Below are 26,605 nucleotides of genomic sequence, written 5' to 3'. Positions count from 1 at the left end.
TTCCCTCCAACACCTGGCATCACACCCCCACCCCCCCAGTGCAAACTTCGGGTGAAGCCTTAATAAAGCTCTGACACACATTGTTAAAACTGAGAAGCTAAAAATTCTCTGCTTTGGTGCAAGCAGCAACTCATCTTGTGTGACTTTTGGAATCACTGCAGCAAGTCGTGAATGATGTATGAAATGAAAAATCCCTGCTCACTGCACACAACTCAGATAGTAAAATCTCCCCAGAGGATTAAAAAAGGGGGAAGGAGAAAAAAAAAAAAAAAGGCACTTAAATATGTCATTTTATTTTTGTCCTGTGCCCAAAAGACTCCCTCCTCTCTCCCCAAGAACATGCAGATACCTCAGCTATCACCAGAGAAGGAGAAAGGACACTCAGCGCTAAAGTAGATCAGTTCAGCTCACACAGTGTTTCCAGGAAAAGCTCCAGGAACCTGGAGCAAACCAGACAGGATTACATTGGAGACATGTTCAGACCTCTCTCCACTCACATTAGTTTTGGTCATTTTTAAAGCAATAGCTAATCTCATCAGCCTGACTCTTTAACTTGATTGACCTTTAGAGATTGCATTAAAGAAGCAGCAGCGTTCGGCGTAGTTAGGACCACGAGGAGAAGCATCCAGTATAAATATGATGAGTGTGACTAGACAGCATTTAGGTTAGGGTAAATATAGCAGCAGGCTCTGACTTCAAGGCTTTATTCCTTCTTGCCCCTTTACTGCAACTTTTTTTTTTCCCAGCCTGCCTTTTGGTGTTGACATTTGAAATCTGGCAAAGCCAAATGTCTGCTGCTCTAATTTAGCCATCCTCAGGCCTGCTGCATGTGATGTTTCATCTGTTCTCCAGTCAGTGCCTGTGAGTAGTTTTCATACCTTTGTTCTGGAGGAGTTACTAGAATGAGGTGCTCAAAAAAGCCTGGCTGGGGCACTTAGTGCCATGGTCTGGTTGATTGGCCAGGGCTGGGTGCTAGGTTGGACTGGCTGAGCTTGGAGCTCTCTTCCAAACTGGCTGATTCTATGGTCAAAGAAGCAGTGCTTAAAAGCATGTATAAAAACAGTTCCTCATAGTTGGTAAGGTAAGAGGTTTGGTTACTGAGTGTTTTGCAGGGATAGTGGTTGCCAAGCTTACACCATCAAAACTCAGATCTTTCCACTGAGGTGTGCTGAGAAACTAAGCACACTTGAAAACAATTGTCTAAATTTCCCCCCCCCCCCCCCCCCCCCCCCTTCTTTTTGTTCTGTGAGAAAAAAAAAAGGAATACTTGTCCCTCTACCTGCTTTTTTGATACTCTGCTCAAAGCAACAGAAGAGGGATGTGGAGAGGGTGAAAGAAGGAATTAGGGCTGGGTGATAGGTTGGTCTGGATGATCTTGGAGGTTTCATTCAATATGGTTGATTCTATGATTCTACTGCAGCCTGTTCTGGAGCCCCTGGGACAAGAGGGCTGTGGAGATGCTGGAGAGTGTCCAGAGCAGGGCCAGGAGGATGCTCAGAGGGCTGCAGCAGCAATGCTGTGAGCACAGACTGAAAGAGTTGGGGCTGTGCAGGCTGGAGCAGAGGAGGCTCCCAGGTGACCTTCTTGTGGCCTTCCAGCATCTGAAGGGGGCTACAAAAAAGCTGGGGAGGGACTTTTTAAGCTGTCAGAGAGTGAGAGGAGTGGGGGGAATGGAGCAAAGCTGGAGGTGGGGAGAGTCAGGCTGGAGGGGAGGAGGAAGTTGCTGAGCATGAGAGTGGTGAGAGGCTGGAATGGGTTGCCCAGGGAGGTGGTTGAGGCCCCATGGCTGGAGGTGTTTCAGGCCAGGCTGGCTGAGGCTGTGTGCAGCCTGCTCTAGGGTAGGGTGTCCCTGGGCATGGCAGGGGGGTTGGAACTGGCTGCTCCTTGTGGTCCCTTCCAACCCTGACTGATTCATGATTCTAGTATTGCACCAATAAGCTAAACAGGAGAAGCTGTTGGCAAGAACCAACTGTTCCCAAAAAGCACACCTCAAACCCAGAAGGATCAGCTTCTGAGGAGAAGGAGATGGCCCTTCAGAAGAGGAGGCTTTGCAGTGCTTGAAATATGAGCATCAAGACACAAAAGAAGTATGAAGTGATTGCACACTTGCTAAGATGGCCTCATAAATGCATTTATACACAGACACATATGAAATTAGGTGCAAACCACCTTTTCAGCAGGCCAGGACAAAAAGTGGTTATCTGCCAGCATGGCAAGACTGCATGATTAGTAGTAAGATTACTTAGAACAGTTGAACCAGAGTTATTTGTTCAGCCACAGTACATTTCTATCAAGAGTGATAATCTGACCAATTCCAGTACATATGGAAATAAAGAGCAGCTTTTACTCAGAGGAAACTAAAGCTCTGGGGTCTTTTAGTAGAGATTTTGGTGTAAGGGAGGGAAAAGAAGCAGATCAAAGTAATTATCTGCTCACTACAGCAGGAGGCAGCTGTGCTTGTGCTCACCTCCGAACTACTACACTGTCAGAACCTTGCAGTGGGCACTGCCACCTTCCATGCCCGTTTCAGATGTGCTCTTGTAGAAGGCACATGTGTATTTTACCTGCAATTATCAGATGAGGACACAAGGAACAGAGAGAATCACAGAATCAAGCAGGTTGGAAGAGACCTTCAAGACCATCCAGTCCAGGCAGAACTGGACACAGCACTCAAGCTGTGGCCTGAGCAGTGCTGAGCACAGGGGCAGAAGAACCTCCCTTGTCCTGCTGCCCACACTGCTCCTGAGCCAGCCCAGGATGCCATTGGCTCTGCTGCCCACCTGGGCACACTGCTGGCTCCTGTTCAGTCTACAGGATGCTGCTTTAGCTATTACAGGAAAATGTGCAGAGAGCTCTGCATCTGGAGACAGAGGAACTGGGACCCTGACAGGGAACCATCAGGGGCTGCCATGAGAAAAGGCCTTGGGAAGAGCACAGAAGGCAGCCACCCCTGGCTGGGTGCAAGTAGCCACCTCTCTTCTCTTCTGCCCACTGACTCCTTTTGCTGGCAGTTATGAACCAGGTAAGAAGGTGCTGGGGGAAGTGCTCTTGGCTAACAAACTTCAGGCTGCAGCCAGGCTCATTAAACCCAGCACATTTGCTGCAGTGTTTGTAGGGTTTCTTCTAGGCTTTAAGGCTGTTTTAACAAGTGACATTCTGAGCAGAAAGAACAGGTATTTTAATGTACTTTTTAGTGTTCCCTGTTAGAAGTAGTCAATCTCATGCTGGAGTTTTGCTTTTTCAATACTACTATCTGGAGCATAAAAAGGCAGGAACTGAGGATCTTAATAAACATGATCACAGCCTCCTAGAAGCCTAAAGCTGCTGATGACACAGGACAGGTTTGTTAGCACAAGTTTGGGATTTGAGGAGAAAGTGAATCAAGAACTCAAGAGTCACAAACATCACCACTAAATCCCAGTTTCAGTACAGCTCTGTCCCTTCTCCTACCGCTTGTTTTCTCTCAGGAAAACTATGGAGAGCAGAGTCCCTGAGCTGCCAGTGGGATGTAGAGACAAGCCCAGAGTTACACGCTCGAGTCACCCACCAGCACTTCGGTTTGGGGGTGGTAGTAGGCAAGATTAGCATACAAAGGACCATCCTGTCTGCCAAAGAGAAACAGAGCAAGCTTCTTACAGGCAACAAAACTCTTGAGTGATGTCCTGGACAGGGCAGCAAGATGCCTGGCCAAGAGCAGAGCTGTAGGTTTCAGCTTTTCCTGGACCAGGTGGCCAGAGAAGGATGCCATGCTGTGGGTAGGGGTAATTGTAGATACTACACAAAAGTACAGAGTACACCGTGCTGGTTTGAGGCTCAGTGGAATATTTGAATGAGAGAAAATAGATTATAGGCTGTGACAAGACTGGTTGAGGCACTTAGTGCCATGGCCTAGTTGACTGAATAGGGCTGGGTGCTAGGTTGCACTGGAAGAGCTTGGAGGTCTCTTCCAACCTGGCTGATTCTATGATTCTATGAAAAGGAAGCAGTGGTGGTGGCTGCTGCACTCATAGGCTGTGAAAAGGAACCAGTGGTGGTGGCTGCTGCACTCATAGGCTGTGAAAAGGAACCAGTGGTGGTGGCTGCTGCACTCATAGGCTGTGAAAAGGAACCAGTGGTGGTGGCTGCTGCACTCATAGGCTGTGAAAAGGAACCAGTGGTGATGGCTGCTGCACTCATAGGCTGTGAAAAGGAACCAGTGGTGATGGCTGCTGCACTCATAGGCTGTGAAAAGGAACCAGTGGTGGTGGCTGCTGCACTCATAGGCTGTGAAAAGGAACCAGTGGTGGTGGCTGCTGCACTCATAGGCTGTGAAAAGGAACCAGTGGTGGTGGCTGCTGCACTCATAGGCTGTGAAAAGGAACCAGTGGTGGTGGCTGCTGCACTCATAGGCTGTGAAAAGGAACCAGTGGTGGTAGCTGCTGCACTCATAGGCTGTGAAAAGGAACCAGTGGTGGTGGCTGCTGCACTCATAGGCTGTGAAAAGGAACCAGTGGTGATGGCTGCTGCACTCATAGGCTGTGAAAAGGAACCAGTGGTGGTGGCTGCTGCACTCATAGGCTGTGAAAAGGAACCAGTGGTGGTGGCTGCTGCACTCATAGGCTGTGAAAAGGAACCAGTGGTGGTGGCTGCTGCACTCATAGGCTGTGAAAAGGAACCAGTGGTGGTAGCTGCTGCACTCATAGGCTGTGAAAAGGAACCAGTGGTGGTGGCTGCTGCACTCATAGGCTGTGAAAAGGAACCAGTGGTGATGGCTGCTGCACTCATAGGCTGTGAAAAGGAACAAGTGGTGGTGGCTGCTGCACTCATAGGCTGTGAAAAGGAACCAGTGGTGGTGGCTGCTGCACTCATAGGCTGTGAAAAGGAACCAGTGGTGGTGGCTGCTGCACTCATAGGCTGTGAAAAGGAACCAGTGGTGGTGGCTGCTGCACTCATAGGCTGTGAAAAGGAACCAGTGGTGGTGGCTGCTGCACTCATAGGCTATGAAAAGGAACCAGTGGTGGTGGCTGCTGCACTCATAGGCTATGAAAAGGAACCAGTGGTGATGGCTGCTGCACTCATAGGCTAGACACAAAACCAGATAGAACAGTTCCATCTGCCAGAGTTGGGTGTCTGTGTTTTCTCCCTGGGCTTCTGCTGCTCTGCCTGGATCTGTGTAACCCAACCAATCATTCTGCTTCTAAACCCCCCTTACTGACCCTCCCAACCCACCTTGCACGTAAGGCAGACTCTGGGATAAGGCAGAGGGGAGGGAAGAAGATGGAAGGGTGGTTGGGAGTCCCTTCTGGGAACTCTGGTTTCTGGGAGGGTTATTATGTTTCTGTATTACTTTTAACTTGTTTGTGGCTGTAAATACTTGGAATATATTGTAACTCTCTGCTTGTAAATTGTGTTAAACTGTGAATATAAAGATTCATTCCTTAAATTCCAGCCAGCTGAGTCTAGTCTGGGGGGAGGGCAGGTAACTCCCAAACCATCACATACACAACAGTACAGAATACATACAAGTACAGAGTACACAAAAACCAAAGACACAGCAATTTAAGATCAGTTTGCAGACAAAGCCTTTAAACATTTGGCTCCACTAAGGCATGTTCCTAAATTAACAGGCCCAATAGCTTTCAATAAGATTATTCAGGGGACATCAAGCTAAGCATGTGGTATACATTTGTAGGATTAGGGTTAATGTTATCTTAGTACACAGAGTTTGGAAACATATTAGGCTGCAAATTAAATAGGGAGGCATGCAGAAACTAGCAGAGAACAGCTCCTTATTGAGACTGCCCTTGCTCATTTCTTAACACTCTAAGGCAGACAAGTTTGGATTATGAGAATCCTGCAAAAAACACTTCTGAGGATGTTTTTGCAACCCCAGACCTCAAGCCCTAGGAACTTCTGAATTCTGTGTGAAACAGAAATTGTTTAGCACAGATTAGGAAGCGGGGAGATGCAATCTGCTTCTTTAGAGGAAGACTAAAACAAATATGATCTTACTTTTTACATGCAAATTTGGAGAGTCAATAGGAGCTCTGAGGCTAACAGTCCTGGCTTCAGTAGGAAAAAAAAACAGATTTATATAGAAGCATCCACAGGAACAGAAGACAAATGATAATTTGCAGTGAGTGCAATTGTTATTGCTGTCCCTAATCCATAGCCTGTAACTCACTTATCACTACCCAAAAATCCAGCCTTAAAAACCTATCATAAAGTTAAGCCATGTTCAGTGGAACTAGTTTTAGGAGTTGATCAGTAATAATAAATTCTTCTGTTTCTTAGAGCAGATGTATTTAAAGGGGAAGGGAATTAATTATTAAACCTGTATATGCATAAATGCCACCTGGAGGGGATTCTGCCCCTTTAGTCTGCTCTCCTCAGACCCCACTTGGAGTCCTGTGTGCAGTTCTGGACCCCCCCTAACACAAGGACATGGAACTGTTAAAGCAATTCCAGAGGAGGGCACGAAGATGCTCAGAGGGCTGCAGCAGTTCTCCTGTGAGGACAGGCTGAGAGAGTTGGGACTCTGCAGCCTGGAGAGGAGAAGGCTTGGAGGAGATCTTGGAGTTGCCTTCCAGTATCTGAAGGGGGCTACAGGAAGGCTGGGGAGGGACTATTGACAAGGTCTTGTAATGACAGGATGAGGTTTAAACTGGTAGAGGGAAGATTCAAACTGGATGTTAGGAAAGGGTTCTTTGCAGTGAGGGTGGTGAGACACTGGCACAGGTGGCCCAGGGAGGTTGTGGAGCACAGAATCACCTCACTCTCACCTCCTCCAAACACAGAAAAGACACAGTAAAATCCCTCATGTTCTCTGCTCTTGCCCCCTCCAAAATAATTTTCTCTTTGCAGGCTGTGCAATTCTCACTTTTATCCACTGCATGCCAACAGAACACAGAATCATTTCTTTGCAGATGAAAAGCTTAAAACTGAGTATTGCAGAATGTCACTTTGTGGAAGACCTGCAGCAGAATTTCCAAGGGAGTGCCATTTCAGAGCTGAACATGCTCTCCTCCTCTCTAAAAGGAGAGAGTTTTCCATTAGAGGGAAGAAAAGTTCTCGTGTTGTACTTTGTCGTAGCACTGATACACAGGGATCACTCTAATCCCAAAGGAAAGTGTTTTGCAGTTAAAATCTGAGGCCACTGTAGTCTTTTGTGATGGTTTGGGAGTTATACCTGCTTCCCAACTCGTATCAAATCACTCAGACCAGACTCAGACAGCTGGAAGTTGAGGACTGAAGCTTTATATTCACAGCTTAGCGCAACAAACAGGTAGTTACAATGTATTACAAAGATACACAGCTACAGACAGCAATATACAAGTTAAAGGTAACACAGAAACACAGCAGCCCTCCCAGAAACCAGAGTCCCCAGGAGGGGCTCCCAATCACCCTTCCACCTCCTTTACACCCCTCTACCTTATCCCAGGGTATACCTTATGTGCAAGGTGAGTCTGGAGGATGGGCAAGGGGGGTTAGAAGCAGAAGGATTTAGTTACACAGAAGCAGCCCAGGGAGGAAAGCACAGACCACGACTGCAGCAGACACACACACACACTCTCTTATCTATGTCTGTGTTCTTGTTTTTCACACATCTCAGCAAGCCTATGAGTGCAGTAGACATCACCATTGTTTTTGTTTTCACAGCCTAGAATCTAATTTCCCTCATTAAAATATCCCAAATAGCCTCCAGTCAGCACATCTCTGGAAAAGAGGTGCCAAAGGCTCTCCGGTAGCTGCGGCTCTGATGCGAGGCAGGAAGAGGGATTGAATTGTGCCTGTGCTCTACTGGCACCGTTTTAGCACGTGCTCAAATTAAGCCTGCAGCTACCCTCACTGAATGCCATGGGGCTATGGAGATGCTTCATTTTTAGCATACATTTAAAGCCCACCTGAGTTGGCTTTGGGGGGCAGGGCCACATTGCAAGCACCTGCAGAACGTGGGCTGCAGAACTGCGCCGTGGTTTTTGCACACACAGGAGCTCAAGTATCATAGCAGGCAGATGTGCAGAGGGGACACGAGCAGGCCAGGCACCTTAAGCTGTATGCTGCTTCATTTGGATACAGGGCTTGGTAAAGATCAAAGCTATCTCAACTACTTATCCTGTTTAAGCAATTCACGTTCTCTCTAGTGTTTGCTCAAGATCAGATGCTGCTTCTGTGAATTTCTGACCCAGGCTATGTTTCAGGGGTTGTATTTGTTTTAGTGCCTTTCTGGATATTAGAAAGAAGCAGAAACAGCAGCTTCTGTAAATGCAGATGTTGGCTCTCTCTAGCCCATTACAGATTTGGTTGGTTGGTTGTTTCCTGATCAGCTCTTCCACCTAGCTTTTCTTTTTCCCCAGGAAGATAGACTGATTGAGTCCTACATACAACTGAAAAAGCAGCACATTCCAGAGAGGACTTAAACAGCCTTTTCTCTTAAAACATAGATGTACTGGCACCCATAGGCATTTTAAGAAGTACCAACCACATACAATGAGACTCAAGTGCCAAAGGCTAATTGATTCAGAACATGCAAAAAGCAGCCTCAGGAAGGTGTGAAACAGCAGTACCAGAACTGCGTTACGAGGCGGCAGGTGCAAACCACGTAAAGCTTCTTGACGAGGTAGGCTGATTGCCTCAGCTATTTGTGTCTCCAGAACTCCAAAAGTATTTTGGCAGCAAAAAGATAATAATAATAATTAAAAAAAAAAACAAAAGCAACAAAATCCTGTGACTATTACCTAGATGTATTTAGCACATGATCCATTGATCCATTATCATACTAAGGAATCCATTGGGAAGTCAGCCGTGAGAAAACGCAACGCATTTAGCAGGCTAACCTCAAAACGTGGATCCTTGAGGACAGTGATAGTTACAGCCAATTTAATTCAGCACTACAACACTGTCCATTTTGGGTGCCAAATCCACTAGGAATATAATTTCACTTTGGTGAGGAATTTTAAAGAGGAAGCAATCCCTGCAGTTAGGGTTCTGAAAGTGTGGGACAATGCTGTCCATTTAAATAGCCAAGTAGTATAATACAACTACAACAAACACAACACAACAAAATTGAGTAACAACTTTGCAATTATATAGTAGAGACTTGGGTTTCAGTTTAGAGCATAATAACCTCAAAAAAAACCAAAAAACAACAATCTCAAAACCCCAAACTAACCAACACCACCAAAAAAACCCACACCAAAACCTAAGAATCCAACACACCAAGCCCAAAAGTAACAACCCCAAACCAACCAATCCAAAACAACAACAACAACCAAACTTTCAAAACAAGCTAACTTTGTTTACACAGAAGAAACCAGAACTTCTGTAGGGTATCTCTGTAGCAGTATGATCTAAGTATTCTTCCACTATTAGGAGGAAGTTCTTGGCAGAGAGAGTGATTGGATTTGGAATTGACTGCTCAGGCAGGTGATGGAGTTGCTGTCCCTGGAGGTGTTGAAGCCAAGCCTGGATGAAGCCATGGTCTAGTTGACTGGATAGGGCTGGGTGCTAGGTTGGACTGGGTGATCTTAGAGGTCTCTTTCAACCTGGTCAATTACAAGATTCTATGGTCTAGTTGGTTGGCTAGGGCTGGGTGCTAGGTTGGACGGGCTGATATTGGAGGTCTCTTCCAACCTGGTTGATTCTATGATCTGGTTGATTGGACAGGGCTGGGTGCTAGGTTGGACTGGATGAGCTTGGAGGTCTCTTCCAACCTGTCTGATTCTATGATTCTCTGCTTAACACTGCTTCAGCATAGGAAGCAGTAATGGCATGAAGTAGCAGCAGTTCTTGGTCTTGGAGGTTGCTTCTAACCTGATTGATTCTGTGATTCCATGACACACTGTACATAGAAGCATTGTTTCCTATATGCTTCTGGCCAAAAAATGCGGAGTTTCCAATTAAACTCTGGATGTCAAGCCACATGTCACAACACAGCTGATAATATTTACTCTTGAGGGAAATCATTTTAATATGGGCATCATCTTAAATGTTTTCAGGAAGATACTGTCACAAAGCCACCTCTCAGCAAAAATCTGGCAAGGGAGAAACCAAGAAAGTTGCATTTCTTCTTTTGAGAGAGGCTACAGCAACCGCTAAGAGCTGCTGCTCTTTCAGCAAGAACATCATCCCACCCCTCTCTGTCACTGCAGGCTTGACCAAGGCTGCCCCCAGATCACCACATTTCTTAAGAGACATTGAGCTGCTACATACAGACAAAAATCTTTGTGGTAAGATAATTTCCCATCAAAATACAGCACAGAGCAGGAAGATAATGAAGAGCTGTAGGACAGCCTTTAAGAGGCACAATACTTTCATCTGAGGAGTCTCCTGGAATTCTTTGAACGTTTCCAGGGGATTAATGAGGTATTTTGACAACACACAAGAAGCATCTGGTTTTCAAGAAGCCTTATGAGAAGGGAACGTTCACATTCTGGGAAATTAAACTGTGTCATTTAAGCCACTAAAAATAAGACCATTATTAAAAAAAGAAAATAATATAAAAATTGGCAGCTCTGAAGAAAAATACCAGAGCAGAAAGAGGGAAACACATGGAACTGCTGAGGAGTGTCAAACTCGAGTATACACACTTTACAGCTTTTCAACATGACTTAAACATCCATTTTAACAGCTTAATTGAATGTTTCTTATTAAAAGCTATCACAGATGAACTGAAAAAAGAAGGAGCTAGACTAGCCAAAGTGTAACTGAATCAAATCCACTATTCTTTGCCAGGTGGGGTGGATTAATTGTATGTGCATCACTCCTTGGAGTGCATCTTCATCCCTTCAAGAACTCATTGCTGGATACAACTACCCTGATCTAGGGTAGGGTGTCCTGATCTAGGGTAGGGCATCCCTGCCTGTGACAGGGAGGTTGGAACTAGATGATCCTTGTGGTCACTTCCAACCCTGACTGATTCTATGAACTGCTCAAAGTGAGGCTGCAGCCAGGTGGGGTTGGGCTCTTCTGCCAGGCAAGCAGCAACAGAAGAAGGAGACAGAGTCTCAAGCTGTGCCAGGGGAGGTCTAGGCTGGATGTCAGGAGGAAGTTGTTGGCAGAGAGAGTGATTGGCATTGGAATGGGCTGCCCTGGGAGGTGGTGGCATCGCTGTGCCTGGAGGTGTTGAAGCCAAGCCTGGCTGGGGCACTTAGTGCCATGGTCTGGTTGATTGGCCAGGGCTGGGTGCTAGGTTGGACTGGCTGAGCTTGGAGGTCTCTTCCAACCTGCTTGATTCCATGGTTGTAAATCAAAGCCACTACTCTTTGCAAGTTGGAGTGGATTAACTGCGCATGCGTGCATCACTCTTTGGAGTACATCTTTATCCCTTCAAGAACTCTTACGGTGTTTTGTGGGTTTCCAGACCTTTGTCAGTTTGTGTGAGAGAGAGTATTACTGCCTTTAAAAAAGAAATACATTAAAATATGCTGAATTATACACTTAATTTTGCCAACATAGCCCACTGCCTGTGAGAATAGCCACACAAGGTGTTTACACATACATTCGACAGAGCTGATAACTTAGGGGGTTGCAATATTTAATATTGCACTTGCCACAGCATGGGAGAGGAGCAGGATCTGCTGAGCAGTGCCAGGCTGTAAGACATTTTAAGTCTAAGTACTCCTACAGAATATTTTTTTTAAATAATAATTGCCTTTAGAGTGCAAGCAGTTGTACAGGAAAAGGCTGCTTCCTAAACTCTACTCTTTTTCACTCTCTATCCTTTCACAAGCTAAATATTTTAGAGAGGATGCAGCCTCACTACAAGGCTCAGGGTTGAACACTTCCCTTTCTGTAGTCATGTCTCGTTATTTACATGATCTCATCCAATAGATGCATTTCAAAAACTTTGGCTTGTCTCAGGTCTTGGAGCCAGCAAGTGGGAAAGAAAACCAAACCAACAACCATCTAAGATGCTCTGTGTGCTGGTGTGAGGCTAACTGGGATATTGTAGTGAGAGAAATTAGATTATAGGCTGTAAAAAGGAAACAATGGTGATGGCTGCTTCACTCATAGGCTTGCTGAGGTGTATGAAAACAAGGACACAAAACAGATAGGACAGAGTGGGAGAGTCTGTGTGTGTGTGTCTGTCACAGTGGGTGCCCTGGGCTGTTTCTGTGTAACTAATCCTTCTGCTTTCTAACTCCCCCTTGCTACTCCACCAAACTCACCTGGCACATAAGGTATACGCTGGGGTAAGGTAGAAGGGTGGGAAGGAGGTGGAAGGGTGGTTGGGAGCCCCTCCTGGGGACTCTGCTTTCTGGGAAGAGTATTGTTTAACTGTTTAACTACTTCTGTTTAACTTGTATATAGCTGTATACATTTGTGATACTTTGTAACTCTCTGCTTGTCTATTGTGCTAAGCTGTGAGCACAAACCTCCATTCCTTAACTTCCAGCTGGCTGAGTCTAGTCTGGGTGATTTCACGGGAGGGGAGGGGGGTAACTCCCAAAGCATCACAACCTGCCCCTGTCTTCAGGACATCTTCACAGCTGTTCAGTGGCACTTTGTACATAAATGTGCTGCAGATTTTAAAAGCCAACACCAAGGCTGAAGGTTGTGTGTGTGTGCGTGGAGGGGGTGGGTGGGTAGACTTTTCTGTCACTACCCTCTCCCATCACCAACAAAGTTCTAGACGTGTTTAAGTGCCAAAATTCGACCCCATTACATTCACCAATCTATTTCCCCCCCCCCCCCCCACCATGATCTGTTTGCTTGGCTAGGGAAATTATGCAAGGTAGGAATAAAAGTTCTAATTCAGGTTTCCATTAAAGAAATGGATTGAAAAGATAAAATAAACAAATAAAGCCAGGCAGAGAGCTTATTCTTTGTGTTTACTAAGAGATACGCGCTCCACCGCTTGGTGTCACGGAGCTGGAGTTAAAACTAGAAGCGGTGGAGATAATTTAGCTGCATGAATGCCTGCTCTTCAGTAAAATGCTGCCAAAATTAAATAGGAATGAAACAGCACTTTGTAGTCATTGGTCGCTCAGCAGGGTTTGCGTAGTTAAAAACCTAAGTGAAAAGGGTGATTGACCTACATTGCTGCTAGCTTCACGCAGCTGTACTTTCATATTTTCCCTGCATCCGAGGAAGCTCATTATTTAATACAACTGAGTTACATGTAATTGTTGGGCTTTCATTTTACACTTTTAGAGGCCAGATATTAATCTCAGCTACGTGGCAGGCATTACCGTGCATCTGGAAGCGTCCGTGGCTGCCCGCTTACTCGCAAGGCTAAAGAGAGATATGATTAGCGGCACCTGAAATTAGGAGCCTGCCCGGGGATGGGAGGACCTCGGGACCACAGAGAAATCAAATGAGCAGATGGAACAGAAAGCAAATCCCTTGGCACCCCAAAGGCAAATGCTTTGCTGTTTCCCGACTGCTTTGAGCAGGAGCGGTTCGGAGCGCACGAGCAGAGCGCATTTCATGCAACTCATACCTGCAGTTTAAATAAGTAATAACATCCCAGTTAACAACCAGTTTGACATGTTAACAGCCCAACGGTTGTTAACATAACGACTGGTCATTAATGGCAGTAATGACAGATTTCAAAGGGAATATTGTGCTGGTAAATGGACGTGCTGCCAGTCAGAGGAAAGGACAGGGCAGGATAGGTTGATACATTAAGATGTCACTGTACAGCTCTGGAGGGAGAAAAGAAGGGGAGGGGGTGTGGGGTGGTGGTGAGGTGAGGGAAAACCCACACCTTTCGTGCATATTTCACTTAGTGCAAATGGATTTGAAACACTGGCACAAACCTAACTTCCTTAAATTGAGTCTTCACTTTCTAACCCAAGAGTGTATGAGCAGGAGACAGAAGCCTGCGGGGGAATTACACTCTGCATATCATTTTCACAGAGTCTGTTACTTCTAATACTGAGTCCTTTCTCTTGCTCTAGTCCGTTCTCAGCCTTGTTAACAGAACACAGCTCACTCCTGTTGCGGCCACCCTAATATCCTTGGTGTGGAAGGCCACCTCTGAAACCACCGCCGTGACTGACATGACTCAGACACCACAGCAAAGCCTCTCAAGCCCAAAGCACTTTTCCAAGCTCCTTACCTCGTTAAAGGTCTCCTCCATAGAATCATAGAATCATAGAATCAACCAGGTTGGAAGAGACTTCCAAGATCATCCAGTCCAACCTATCACCCTGCCCTATCCAATCAACTAGACCATGGCACTAAGTGCCTCATCCAGTCTTTTCTTGAAGACCCCCAGGGACGGTGCCTCCATCCCCCTCAACCCCCACCTTGGAGAACAAGGTTTCCATAGACTAAAGCTAAACTAATTTTACAGAAGGAGAGAGCTAAAGCAAAGCAAGTTTCAAAGTGCTGAAGAGAACAGAGTGCTTATTAAAAGCCCACCAAAGAGGGTATCTCAGGGCTCAACTGCAGCACACAAGCATGGGTCAGGGCCGAGGGAGCATTTACCTTTTTGGCAGGCATCTCTAGGAGAGAGATACTGCAATTACCTTTGCCAACAGCCAAAGACACAATCACAGAGCTTAGTAATTTTAACTGTGAATGTTAAAGCCCCCAAACTGGCCACGTTATTGCTCCTAGCATCTGTAGAATGGCTGTCTTATTGAAAGACACAATGAACACAGAGAGACAAGTTAATAAGCAATTTCACTCTTTACAGTATCGAGCAAGCCACAGATCCTCTAGAGGGCACCACGGAAATTAATAGGAAGCCAGAACAGTTCTCTACGTAGCAAAGGCTCCCTTAATGGTTAAAAAGAGTAAAAATTAAGAGGGTAGCTGGAAACTGTAATCGAACCCTAATCTGATCATTAGTACAAAGCAATTTGTTCTTTACATTCATATCAAGTGGGTTGCTAAATATGAAAGCTTATTCGACTACAAAGCTAGAGAACATTTAACTAGTTTCTGCATTAGCACTAAAAAGATCACTTTTATAGGTTCACTGCATAACTAAGTAGATAAGATGCAATGAGGCAAATGACTATCTGCAATTACCTTAAGTGCATCAGTTTGAAGTTTAGTGTAAATACCAAGTTTAAATCTATGCACTTACAGGAATCACTAAGAGAATGCTCGTGACAAGATAGCTTCATTAAGGCTTGATAAACCCAGAGACAAAAATCTGATGCCTTTTCTTTTACTCCCTCCTCATATTTGCTGGTTTCACTGGTGCAAAATAATGTGTGTGAACAAATCACTAAGAGAATGCTCGTGACAAGATAGCTTTAATAAGGCTTGATAAACCCAGAGACAAAAATCTGATGCCTTTTCTTTTACCCCCTCCTCATAGTTGCTGTTTCAACTGGTGCAAAATAATGTGTGTGAACAAATCACTAAGAGAATGCTCGTGACAAGATAGCTTCATTAAGGCTTGATCAACCCAGAGACAAAAATCTGATGCCTTTTTCTCTCCCCCCCTCATATGTTTGCTGGTTTCACTGGTGCAAAATAATGTCTATGAGCAACCAACCAAAACACAAATGTTGACCATGGCCTTGATAGACTTCAAAGTTTCTTTTCTCTCAGCTGTTAGTATAAATTTAAACCATCTCTTAGCAAAATATTCACTCCTGCTAGACCTTCAAAGACCAGAGATGCCTCTGAATGTGCATCTCTGCTGAGGAAATGCTTTGCTAGTATCTCTGCTACTAGGTCACTCCTGGTTTGTTTTTTTAACATCCGATTTTAAAGCACTGTATCTGCTGCACCTGGGAGGTTGTTCAAAGCTTCCAGTAAATTTGGACTGACTGGGTGAAAAAGCCATAGCAAAGTTTTCTTACTGCTCAAGCACTTGTAGAAAGAGTCTTAAAATGGGTTTTAAAAATAAGGATGAGTGTTGCCTTCCCCCAGGAAGCTTTAACTCCTCTCTGCAGACACAGGCTTGACGATCACAAGGTACCCACCTTCATGCACAACAGTTCTATTGGAGCAGTTCCCTGCCAGTATTTAGAAGTCAGATTCCCTGATCTAGTTCTTTGGCAGTTTTAACACAATGGCTTTAAGATGCAGACTTTATGCTAAACCCCCAGCACATCACCTTGCATTCAGTTCAGAGTTTTAAATGGTAGAAGAGTGTATTTTACCAACAAGTAGCCCCAAAGCCCATGCCCCAAACCCCCTGATCTGCCTTGCAGCCCCAGCTCAACAAATCTACAATGTCTTTGCAAAAGTTTTTTGTTCCAAGCCAACAACAGCAGGCTGTGGTGTGGGAAGCCAGAGGACCAACACTTACTAACAATGCCTTAGTCTTGATTCCTGTTTCAGTCAACCCATGCAGCGCAAGCTGGGAACCGAGCAGCGTGTGGAAGCCTCCTGTTTGATACCTGTGCTTAAACTGAACTTGTAAGCTAATGCATTCAAAGGGAATTTTAATTTTCCCCCAATGTATTACTGACTTGAATGCCCCTGTAAGAGGAAATGGCAGAGGGAGTATTCCCAGGCGTTCACATCAGCCTGGAGCAGCTAGTCTCATTAGACCGCCTCTACAGGGAAGGGAGGAGAGGTGTTCTTATAGCAAATGGGTGATCTGAATCACCCCTGAGTCTTCCTTCTCTATTTACAATTGAGAGCCTAGGGAGACTAAACTTGCTGATTAAACTTTACTTCTGCAAAGCAGCCCTATTGATTCACATGCAACCTGCAGATAAACTGGCCAGTGCTGCTCATCAATAGTTAGACCTCCAAGAACATTGTTCCACATGCAAAGAAGATGATAGAAAATCAGACGGTTGCTTATCTCTGGAAGTGGGAACAGGTTGCCCCATGTCCCACCCAGGCTACCAGGCTAAAAAGCAGGACAGACTGGATTTGGGTATGGTTGCTTAGCACGTGGAAGACAGTTGGTAATCTTGATCCAGCTTCAAATGTCTACATTCATAAAAGCTTCCAGCACCACAAATTAAACCCCTTAGTAAAAAAAGAGCATGAAAGTGGCTAAGAAAAGATGAGCTAAGCACTCCTCAGTGAGTTCAAACCCTGCACTAGAGCTGATGAAACCCACAGGCCACTATACTTGGCCAGCACCATACTGCAAGGAGGATCTGGAGACCACCAGCTCCCCAGGACCACGATGCTGTAGGAAGCATCGTGGGGATTACTCTATTCTCCTTGTCCTTTGAGCACAGGACCCCTAGCAATAGCAAACTGGCATCCACCTGCCTGACCTGGTTAATATTCAAAATATCAAAGACATCAATTTTTGATGCAGATTTTGTCTCCATAATGCTGTATTTGTTTCCTCATCCTCCACATACACTCAGCCTTGCAGCGCTCGAGCGTCACTTCCATAACAGTGACTACACAGGAAAGACTGAAGAGGTGTAACAGGCTCAGCAGCGAACGTCCAAGAAAGATGTAGCCTACCTCAGATAGTCTCTGCGACAAAGGATAAGGTTGGCTTTGGTGTACAAGGTAGAGCCCACCTCCCCCAGGCGACAGTCACAGCAGGCACATTTCAAGCAGTCTTCATGCCAATATTTGTCCAGGGCCTTTAGAAGATAGCGGTCTTTAATCTTACGGTTGCAGCCAGCACAACCTTTCGGCTTGGTGTCTGGCTGGACTGAGAGCATTTGTATACCTGAAACATAACAAGACAAAAGGAAGGTGAAAATAGCTGTTCACTTGAGTGCAAGCCTTGCCCTGCTCTTCCTCTACCTCACCATTCCCATCTATGCCCAGTTAATGAAAAAGGAAATCGTTTAGATAGGATAAAATAACTTAGGTAGTCCATAGCAAGCTGAAAACCAACATTAAGATAAATCTGAGAGCTCTAAGTTCCACAGCTTCTCTTTAACACCCCATTTGCCTGGTCTCTTTGCTGAAAAGAAATAGGATTACACAATTAAAATGAGAATCTAAAACAGTCCACTTGAAAAATCATCCACTCTCACCCCCAAGCATCCAACTTTTAGCAACCAAAAATCTAAATCTAAAGCACATCCACGATGCCAAACATAGCTAAAAGTAGACCTATTTGCATCATCTTTATGAAATGGAACAGCATAAAGAAGAAAAGATTGAAGCCACCAGAAACATAGAGCCAGAATTTCAGGAAGGTTTAAAACAGACCCTTTTTTTGCATCATCTCTATGAAATAGAACAGCATAAAGGAGAAAAGATGGAAGCTACCAGAAACATAGAGCCAGAATTTCAGGAAGGTTTAACATAGACCTTTTTTTGCATCATCTCTATGAAATGGAACAGCATAAAGAAGAAAAGATTGAAGCTATCAGGAACATAGAGCCAGAATTTCAGGAAGGTTTAACATAGACCTTTTTTTGCATCATCTCTATGAAATGGAACAGCATAAAGAGGAAAAGATTGAAGCTATCAGGAACATAGAGCGAGAATTTCAGGAAGGTTTAACATAGACCTTTTGGTACTGGGGAGGATGTGCCTTGGTTTTTGAAATTTCAGTTCTTGTTAGGCACATGAGTGAAGCAATCACATTTGCAGAGATTTCAGTTACAGCCTGCAGGGGGAAAAAAAATAATCTGATTTTAAATAATCTGTAAAAGGCCTGAGAATTAGTAGCTTGTAAGGCAAAAACAAAAGGAACACACAAGAAACCCTCTGCCCCACCTTCCAATCCCAGTTTTAGCCAACTGCTGGTCTGGGACAAGTCGTGCAGTGGTGTCCATTAAGTATACATATTCTTAATATAATAGCAGGGTATTGGAATAAAAATTCAAATGCCCAAAGCACTGTGTTAAGGGAGGGAACTGGTAAAAGCAGAACACAGTTGAGCAATGGAATGCAGAGCACTGCAGCCAGCTTCCAGAGATCCATACAAAAATCGATTACCCTCAGTTTTAGAGTAAATGGGGAGAGAAGGTCACTGCCCCGAAGTGCTTCCAGTCTGGTCTCTTGGTTAATCACACAAACTGCCATCCCATTACACCCAGGCCAATTCTCTGAAAGTCATTTCTTAGAGTAAGCAAAAAATCATAGCCCTGCAGATGTTTTGTTGGACATCAATGGAGAGAGGGAGAGAAGTGACACGCAGCTGGACTATCAGGTTATCTCACTGCCAGAAACAGAGCAGCAGCAACAAGCAGCTACTTAGAGTGCGCCCGAGTATTTCAATGGCAACTCGTCGAGACCAGCGGATGAATGCTATTGCCAAGGAGAAAATCCTACCTCGAAATTCAGGGTATGGCACCTTGTTATTATGCAGGGACTTGGAAAGGTCAAGCAGAGTCTCGTAACAAAGAACAGTAAATTCAAGAGCTCCTCATCGCGAGGAGGTGCTCTAAGACACCACCACTGATAGGCAGTCTCAGGGAGTGAGAACACCAACAAATTGCAGTTTGGGGTTTGCTTGGTTTGTTTTAAAAGCTCTCATAAGTAAGCCACAAAAACAAGTGTAAGCTTTGAAGCAAGTATGACTTTATGGTTATTAAAGCCACAAAGACGAGAGACCAAATGCTACACCAGCTGAGGTGTCCCTGAGATCTGCACACACACACAGAGCACATCGGATTTATGTGGACCGCAGAGCCAGTTAGGAGACCTTCCAGCATCACCAAGCTGAACTCCCAAGTTTCACCTGTGAAGCTGATCACTGCATTAGAAACAATAATTCTTATTATGACAGATGAGCACAACCACCTTGCTCCTCTCTGCAGTACACCATCATACATTTTAGAGCAATAAATGTACCTGTTAAATTGGCCATTCAGTTAATAGGGAGACAGTTCTCCCAGTGGGCACCCCAAAGTACCACGGCAGTACTGATATGCAGCATCTAAACCTCGGAACAAGTGCAAGGTTTCTACTTTTCTATCAGAAGGTATGTAAAAAAATGCCATTGCTGCCTTCCCATTTCTTCCCAATCAATGCTACTTCCATAGCTCCTACACCACTTACAGGCTTGCTTCTTGTTCGCACGGGGAGGATGAGACCCAGAGCCCAGGGCCCCTTGGTGAGTCTGTGGCAGCCTGGGAACAAACACACACAGCTCGTCTTGAGCAAGCATCACCCGACAAAGGTTGAGCCTCTACAGTATTTTCAGTTGCCAACTGACAGCCCTGAGTCCAGGGTACCTACGTGAAGCACCAAAATAACTCAGCCACTAATACATGGCTAAAAGCAGGGAAAATATCCCAGAGTTTTGGTAAAAAACTTTTACCAGGCTGTAAAGGGAAGTCCTGCTGGGACTCCGATACCACCCCTTCTTCCAAAAGCCTTTCTCTGTAAAGCTGCATGTCACAGTGGAGCAGAAAAGTGCCAAGAACAGGCTTATGCTCAGCCCCTTTCTCTGGCCACGTAGAGGACGAATGCATAAAACTGGCCACAATTTGTCTCAACTTCTTGGAACTCAGCAAAAAAGTTTGAAAGCGCAAAGGGCTGCTCTAGGACTTTAATCTTTAGCTTAAGGGAAACCAGGATAAAGTAGGAGCTAACAGAGTTAGAGGCTTTGAAGAAAAAAATCTTAATGTAAAAATTTTGTCTGCTGATAAGGCAGCAGGTTAGAGAGCGGAGGCTGACAGCCTCTGATCCGGGCTGATCTGCTGTCCTGCCTCATCCGAAAGGAGCCAGGTGCCACAGAAACAAGGCTAAGCGAGCGAATGCTTGAGACAGCCGCAAGAATCGAGCCAGGTATATGCTGCAAACACAAGGTCACTGCATCGCAAACAAAAAGGCAGCCTGCACAACCTTCTCTACCTACCCCTGCACACGTTTTGAGCCAGTTGCTACGTAAGGCAAGTAGGCAGATCATTGCCACTCGGGTAGCTTAGCCCAAATCCTCCTTGGAAAGATGAGTGCAAAAGGGCAGACACCCTATGCAAGTAGGGTTAGCAACCTTCCACGCCTACGAGGCTGGGAGAGAAAGTGGTGCTGACATCCCACTGGCAGCATCTTCAGATTAGGGATGCAATCTGCAGCAGATTTTGGAAGGGAAGGAAAGCTTTTCTCCTCTGATAGATCAGATCTTTCTGCACTTGCCTTGCAGTAAAGCTGCTTCTATTTTAATGGAAGTTAAAGGAAATTAAATTCTCAAATTACTGCTTATTTTTTTTAATTAAGGGTTACTCTTTGTTTTGTTTTGTTTTTAATTCTTGAAGGTTCTAAACAAAACAAAGCACCAAACAGTGCTCTGGCAATTGTTTTACATATATCAAAATCCTTTGCACATGCCCTTTGTTTTTTTTTTTTTTAACATGCCCTGGATTAAATCACTTAATTTGGAGAACAGAATATTGCATCACTTTCCCCCCCCTTCTTTATATCGTATCAGCCACTTTAATTCAGACCACCTCACAGACCATCTCTCTTCCCTTTAATGTTCCCTTAAGATCTCCTATGCAGTTACACTTTTCTGATATGCACCCGTGTATTTTTAGCTCTCTTAATTTGGCAGTAAGAATACCTGCAGCTTACTGTCAGCCAGCTTTTCACAGACTGCAGTTTTAAGTGTCCATTTATTTCTGGGGACACAAGAAGGACCCTTGCAGAGGCTGACAGCACCCACAAAACCCATCCAAACTGCTCGCCGCTGAAATAGCAGGTAGCGGCGCACAGCACTGCTGCCTGGCTGCCCTCCTTCCATCCCCCCCCCCCCCCCCCCCCAGGAAAGCAGAGCTTATAGAGCACTTCCAAAAATCCATATGATTCCAGGAGTGCTACATCCAAACTGTAAAAAAAAAAAAAACAAACAACAACAAAAAAAATTAAACCAAATAATATCAAAGGCAGCTTCCCCTTCAGTTAGGCAAGGACCTGCCCATGCTCTGCATCACAGAGCAGATCTGTTCTCACAACTAAAGCATTTCAGTGCCTAGTCTGGCACTGTCAAGTGAGTCCTTTTTATTTCACCCCAATATGCTTTCAAGGGCTTCCTCTATCCTTCTCTCTCTCCACCCCCAGTCCCCAAGACACCACACATAAACTGCAGAGCTGTGTCTGGAATAAAACTTCTTCATCACCATCCACCTCCACCACCTCTAGGATTTGCAAAGGGAGAATCTGACAACCTGATCTGCAGGTTTTTGGATTCCTCTTGGTCTCCCCAGATAAGTTCAGTGCGACTGAAGCTAAGCCCTGGTTATTGTTATTATGGCGTGATGAAACACGGTCAGCTGATTTGTAACTATGATTTTAGGATAAAGAGGAAAGACTGCTGGAAAGTGGCTAAATTATGCTTCTGGAGGAAGGCAGAGAAATATAAACCCATTTTCCTTCCTTCATCACCCTTCTCTAAAATCAAAGGCAATGAAGACTTGACACAGCGAACTGTATTTTGTCAGCGATGTAGCCGCATCTGTAAGCAGGATTGGCACAAGACTCTCAGCTTCTGGTTTGTGGTACAGACGAAGACTGAAAGGCACATTAGAGGAGGAAGAGTTGGGTGTTATTATCTACTGGATCACTATCAAACTTTTAAAGACTACTCTTGGTGGAGGCACATCTATGGTTCGTGCAGCAAGGAAGGGAAAAACTCACTGCTTCTTGAAATAGAGATTGACAAAATAAATCAGTTTGGAGCTAATTATCAGTGTGCTGGTCTTTTAAAGACAGCAGACAATAAGCAGCCAACAGGAGAGCTCGAGATCTAGTAGAAGATAAAAATAATACTTTCCCAGTGATGCTGCTTCCCCACACTTGGTAACTTCGTCCAATAAAAGGCATTCAGAGCTCCAATTACGCAGGACAATATACATATAGGCTTCAAACAAACAAACAAACAAACAGAAGTTAAGGTTCCAGAAGCTAAGAAACATTTCAGAACTCTCGTGTAGCACATTCAGGAGTGGCAACTAGTTTTAGACTGGCACGTAGATTGTTCTGTGGAAAATTCTTGCTGCCTCCGAGAGCCTGCTATTGGGAGCTATTTGACAGTTTAAGGGAAATCATAATTAAAAAAAAAAGTGGGGGAGGGGGGGCTGGGGGGGGTGAAGAGAGAGACATAAATAATAGCCTGTGCAGTGCGGTGCACGGAAATAAGTAGAACCATTTCATTTAAACTCTGGTGAGCTTTTAATTGCCTGGATTGCATTGTGAACCAGCCTAACGGTTGATTGCCTCCATTATGCTCTCTTGTTCTGTGCCATTCATCCGCACAGTCTCAGCTTCTGTAGTTAACACAACAAAGTAACCGCAACTCCATAACACTCAGGGGTTTAAAAGGAAAAATAAAAGTAAGGATTTTAGCGCTCTGACTCTCCTGTATACTTCCAAGTTATTTTTTTTCCGCGGCATATAGCTGAACTTCACCTCCTGGCCCTTCTTCTATGGAGGAATCTGGGTGGGTTTAGGGTTTTTTTTTTTTTCCTCTCTTATTTTTTTCTTTTAATAAATAAAGGAGGAGGTGAATTGGGAAGCAAGAAAAAGAAAGGTTAAGGTAAAAACTGAAAACGGGAACGCAGTCCCACAGCTGGGAGCAGTGATACAGATTAAAAGAATTTGGCCAACATGGCTAGTCGATTGCCAAGAGACACCAAACAAAAGATTTCTCTTCTTCTTTCCCCTTCTCTTTTTGAAAGCTAGACTGGGCCTAAAAGCTTGTTTCTCTCTGTTCACTGGCCCAGAGCATCCCTGCAGGCTGTAGCCCCCTAAGGGACAACACAGCAAATAGATGTACCCAGATCTCATGGACGGGAGCTGCCTAGCTATGTTCCTACCCCTGTCGTGATCCCCACCACCACCTCTCTTCCCCTCGCTCCCTCCCTCCGTTTATAGAGCAGTGGTGCTGGGAACCAATTTGATTCCCTTTTTCTCCAATGCAGCTGCAAGGCTCAGAGATACTGACATTTTTCCACTCTTATCAGTTTAATTACAGTTACCATGGCAGCAAAGTGCTAGTGCTTGGCAAAGGCCAACAAGAGATTTGCAAGACTGAGTTCAATTTTGATGCAGCTCACATGCAAAATAAAAAAAAAATAAATAAGAAACATACACTCCACAACAAAGAATCCCTGTCGGAGTTAGGCGCTGGAGCCTTTTGTGCTAATTCCTTCCCCGGCATCGCGGGGCCGGGGCGGTGGGGAGAAGAGGGCAGAGGGAGGTGTGGGGAAAGGCACGTAGCGATATTTGTTGCACCTAGCGAGATTAATTGCTTTGAACAGCCGTTCTACAAAGCCGTCCTGGGAAGCGGTATTTTGGGTCTCTTCAGAGCACACGCAAACACAGACGCCGGCTACGGCAACGCGTTCAGGATGGAAGAGCGAAGAGAAGCGCTCTGGCTGCTCCCCCGCTCCAGCCCAGTCCCCCCCATCCCCGCCGTACCGCGCAGCGCTCCCGCCCGGCGCGCACAGGGGGAGGAGAGCCCGCCGCCTTACCAAAACTTTTCTCCTTTTTCTGCATGAGTTGATTTACGGGCGCCTGGAGAGCTCCTTCGCATTGAAGCGCCAAATCCCGGCAAAGTAGCAAGTGCCTCCCCGGCTCGGGTCAAGTGAGCGGGAGCGCGGCGCGCCGCAGCCCGGCGGGCGCAGAGGCGGGGGGCGGCGGGGCGGGCTGGGGGGCGGCACACACGTACCCCGGGCCGCCGGCCGCGCACCGCGATGGCGAGCGACAAAGCCACATGCTCCCCGAACTCTGCCCGTAAGCCTATAATCCCAGTGGTCTCCTAGCTTTGTTGTAACAAATGGGTTTGATTAAACTGTCACATGCGGCGTTAGCATACCATATCGTGCTCGGTATGAAGGGGGAAGGAGGGGTGGTGGGGGCTGAAAAAGAGGGGAGAAAAAAGGGAGAAAGGATGGCAGGCTGAAGTACTATTTCATCACGCTAGCGCTGGCTGCCCTTCTCTCACGCCGGTCCGAGAGGGGGCTGCGTGAGCCCGGACGCCGACTGCCCGTGTGCGCCCGGTCCCTCCTGCCTCCCCCCCGGCCCGCTCTGCCCCCTCCTTGGCGGCAGCCGCGCTCCTACCTCCGCTCTGCCCAAAGGGTTAACCCTGCACCGAACCGGTTGCAAATTAAACTGCTGTACGGGGAGGCTTGTGGATTAAAGCTGGGGAGTGGGAAATTAACCGACTCCCTTGATAATTGAGAGCACGTTTCGAGAAGCTCTGGAAGAAGCAAGAATAATAACAATAATAATAACGGGTGGGATGTGGGGAGGGTGGTGTTTGCTGCAATTCGTTGTTAACTTTGACTGCTATTTCTCGAGACGTACAGCTGGATGGGTTTTGCTCGGCATCCTTCCCTTGCATGTATTTCATGTCTCATCATAAAAATAATGAAGCCTCACATGATTTAAACAAAACAGTCTCAGCAGAGCTGCAGCTTGAGTGAAAGTTGCAGTGCAGAGATGTGTGTCTATTGCAGCCCCGGCTCATGACTCAGAGAGAGAGAGAGAGAGAGAGAGAGAGATGCAGACACACATACACAAATGACCCAAAGCTTATGTACACAAGTTGCCTCACTTACCTTCTCAATTAAGCGATACAGGGGAGGCAGTTCAATAAGCACAGTGGCTGCTTTGTAGCTCTTCTCCTTGGGAAAGGTCAAAAAGAAGCATTGTTTGGGGAAAAAAATAAAGAAGGGGTGGGAGAGATGGGGAGGGAGATCGCTATTCTTTAAGTTTAAAATAATGAGGTCCTCAAGGATCCGCCAAGTAATTGTGTTGACCGCATCCGAGCTACAGGTGTCCTCCTTTTAGTATCTTGCAGTCCAAGGCTGTCTGTCTCCGTCCTGGCTGAAGACAACTTACCTAAAGCAGCGTGTGAGGAGCCGAGTTGAATGAAGTCAGGGCTTTATCAGCTGCAAAATGCAATCCCTTACCAGCCAGACATAATACAGCAAAAGAAAAGGTCACTCAGTTATTACTGAGCCAGCAGAGCCCAGGCAGCTCTTGTGGAAGACCACAGAGAAGCAGCTCCCTTCCGATTTAAGGCTATTTACCTCTCTCCCCCTCCACCCACCCTTCCTCTCCCCCCTCCCAACTCCCCCTTCCTCTCTCTCCCTCTCTCGTTCTGCAGCTCGCTCAAGTACAGCCGCCCTCGGAAAGTGCAAAGCAGCCAGGAGACAGATTGGGCTTTGTTGGTAATTTCCCATGGTGAAAATTTACAAGCCTGCAAGTGCAGTCAGCAAAACCACATGCATATGCTAGACACAAACACCAGGGACACACGCACACGCACACACAAGTGACCTCTACTGAAGCGACTCAGGATCACCTTCCCAGAGAGTGCTCCAGAAACAGACCCGGCGAAACAGGGCAGCATCTTCCGCGCACCCCTCACCCCCCCACGCCGTTACTCCTCCCGAAATACTTTGCTTAAACAAAACATTCAGTTGCCTACGCACACAGAAGAAAGGAAAGAAGGGTAAAAAAAAAAAAAAAAAAAAGAGGCAAGATACATATCTCTATATTAATGAGTAATGAGAAAAATCCCTGAAGGTGAAAACGCTGCCTCTCTCCGTGCTAGATCTGAGCAGCTCGGAAAGGAGTGGAAACTCCAGGATGAAAGTTTCCCGTTCCTCTGCGCGGTCCCCGGCGGCCACCGCCGGCAGAACGGTCCCAGCCCTGCACCCCCCGGCCCCGGCGGGCACCGCTTGTCAGGTGCCACCACCCTCACGGCACGTTTTAAGCTGACTGGTGAAGGAGGACCAACCGTTCCCACCCCGCTACAGGATCCCCGTCCCAGGAGCTGAAGGCAGATCCTTATTCTCTACCTAGCGGTGGAGGGGGAAAC

General features: G+C 45.9%; 1 protein-coding gene across 5 annotated transcripts in view; it reads right to left on the bottom strand.

Moving 5' to 3' along the window:
• Positions 1 to 25,816, bottom strand: part of LMO3 (LIM domain only 3) — a 71,211-nt gene extending 45,395 nt beyond the window's left edge. Inside the window, exons 1-4 of one of the 5 annotated variants that reach the window (XM_064155593.1) lie at positions 25,621 to 25,816; positions 25,338 to 25,403; positions 18,341 to 18,439; positions 17,332 to 17,545 (exon numbers count right to left, since the gene is read on the bottom strand). In XM_064155593.1, the coding sequence (XP_064011663.1) occupies positions 17,332 to 17,537 (206 nt within the window). In that variant the 5' untranslated portion in view covers positions 17,538 to 17,545; positions 18,341 to 18,439; positions 25,338 to 25,403; positions 25,621 to 25,816. Of the gene's footprint in view, positions 1 to 17,331; positions 17,546 to 18,340; positions 18,440 to 24,248; positions 24,393 to 25,337 lie in introns of those variants that run through there. The other 4 variants (XM_064155592.1, XM_064155590.1, XM_064155594.1 and 1 more) reach the window with 4 other exon arrangements.
• Positions 25,817 to 26,605: the final 789 nt, after the last annotated feature.

Source organism: Pogoniulus pusillus, chromosome 15 (genome assembly GCF_015220805.1).
Source record: "Pogoniulus pusillus isolate bPogPus1 chromosome 15, bPogPus1.pri, whole genome shotgun sequence".
NCBI lineage: Eukaryota > Metazoa > Chordata > Aves > Piciformes > Lybiidae > Pogoniulus > Pogoniulus pusillus.
The sequence above is the reverse complement of the archived record's forward strand: the minus strand, read 5'-3'. Positions and strand labels throughout refer to the sequence as shown.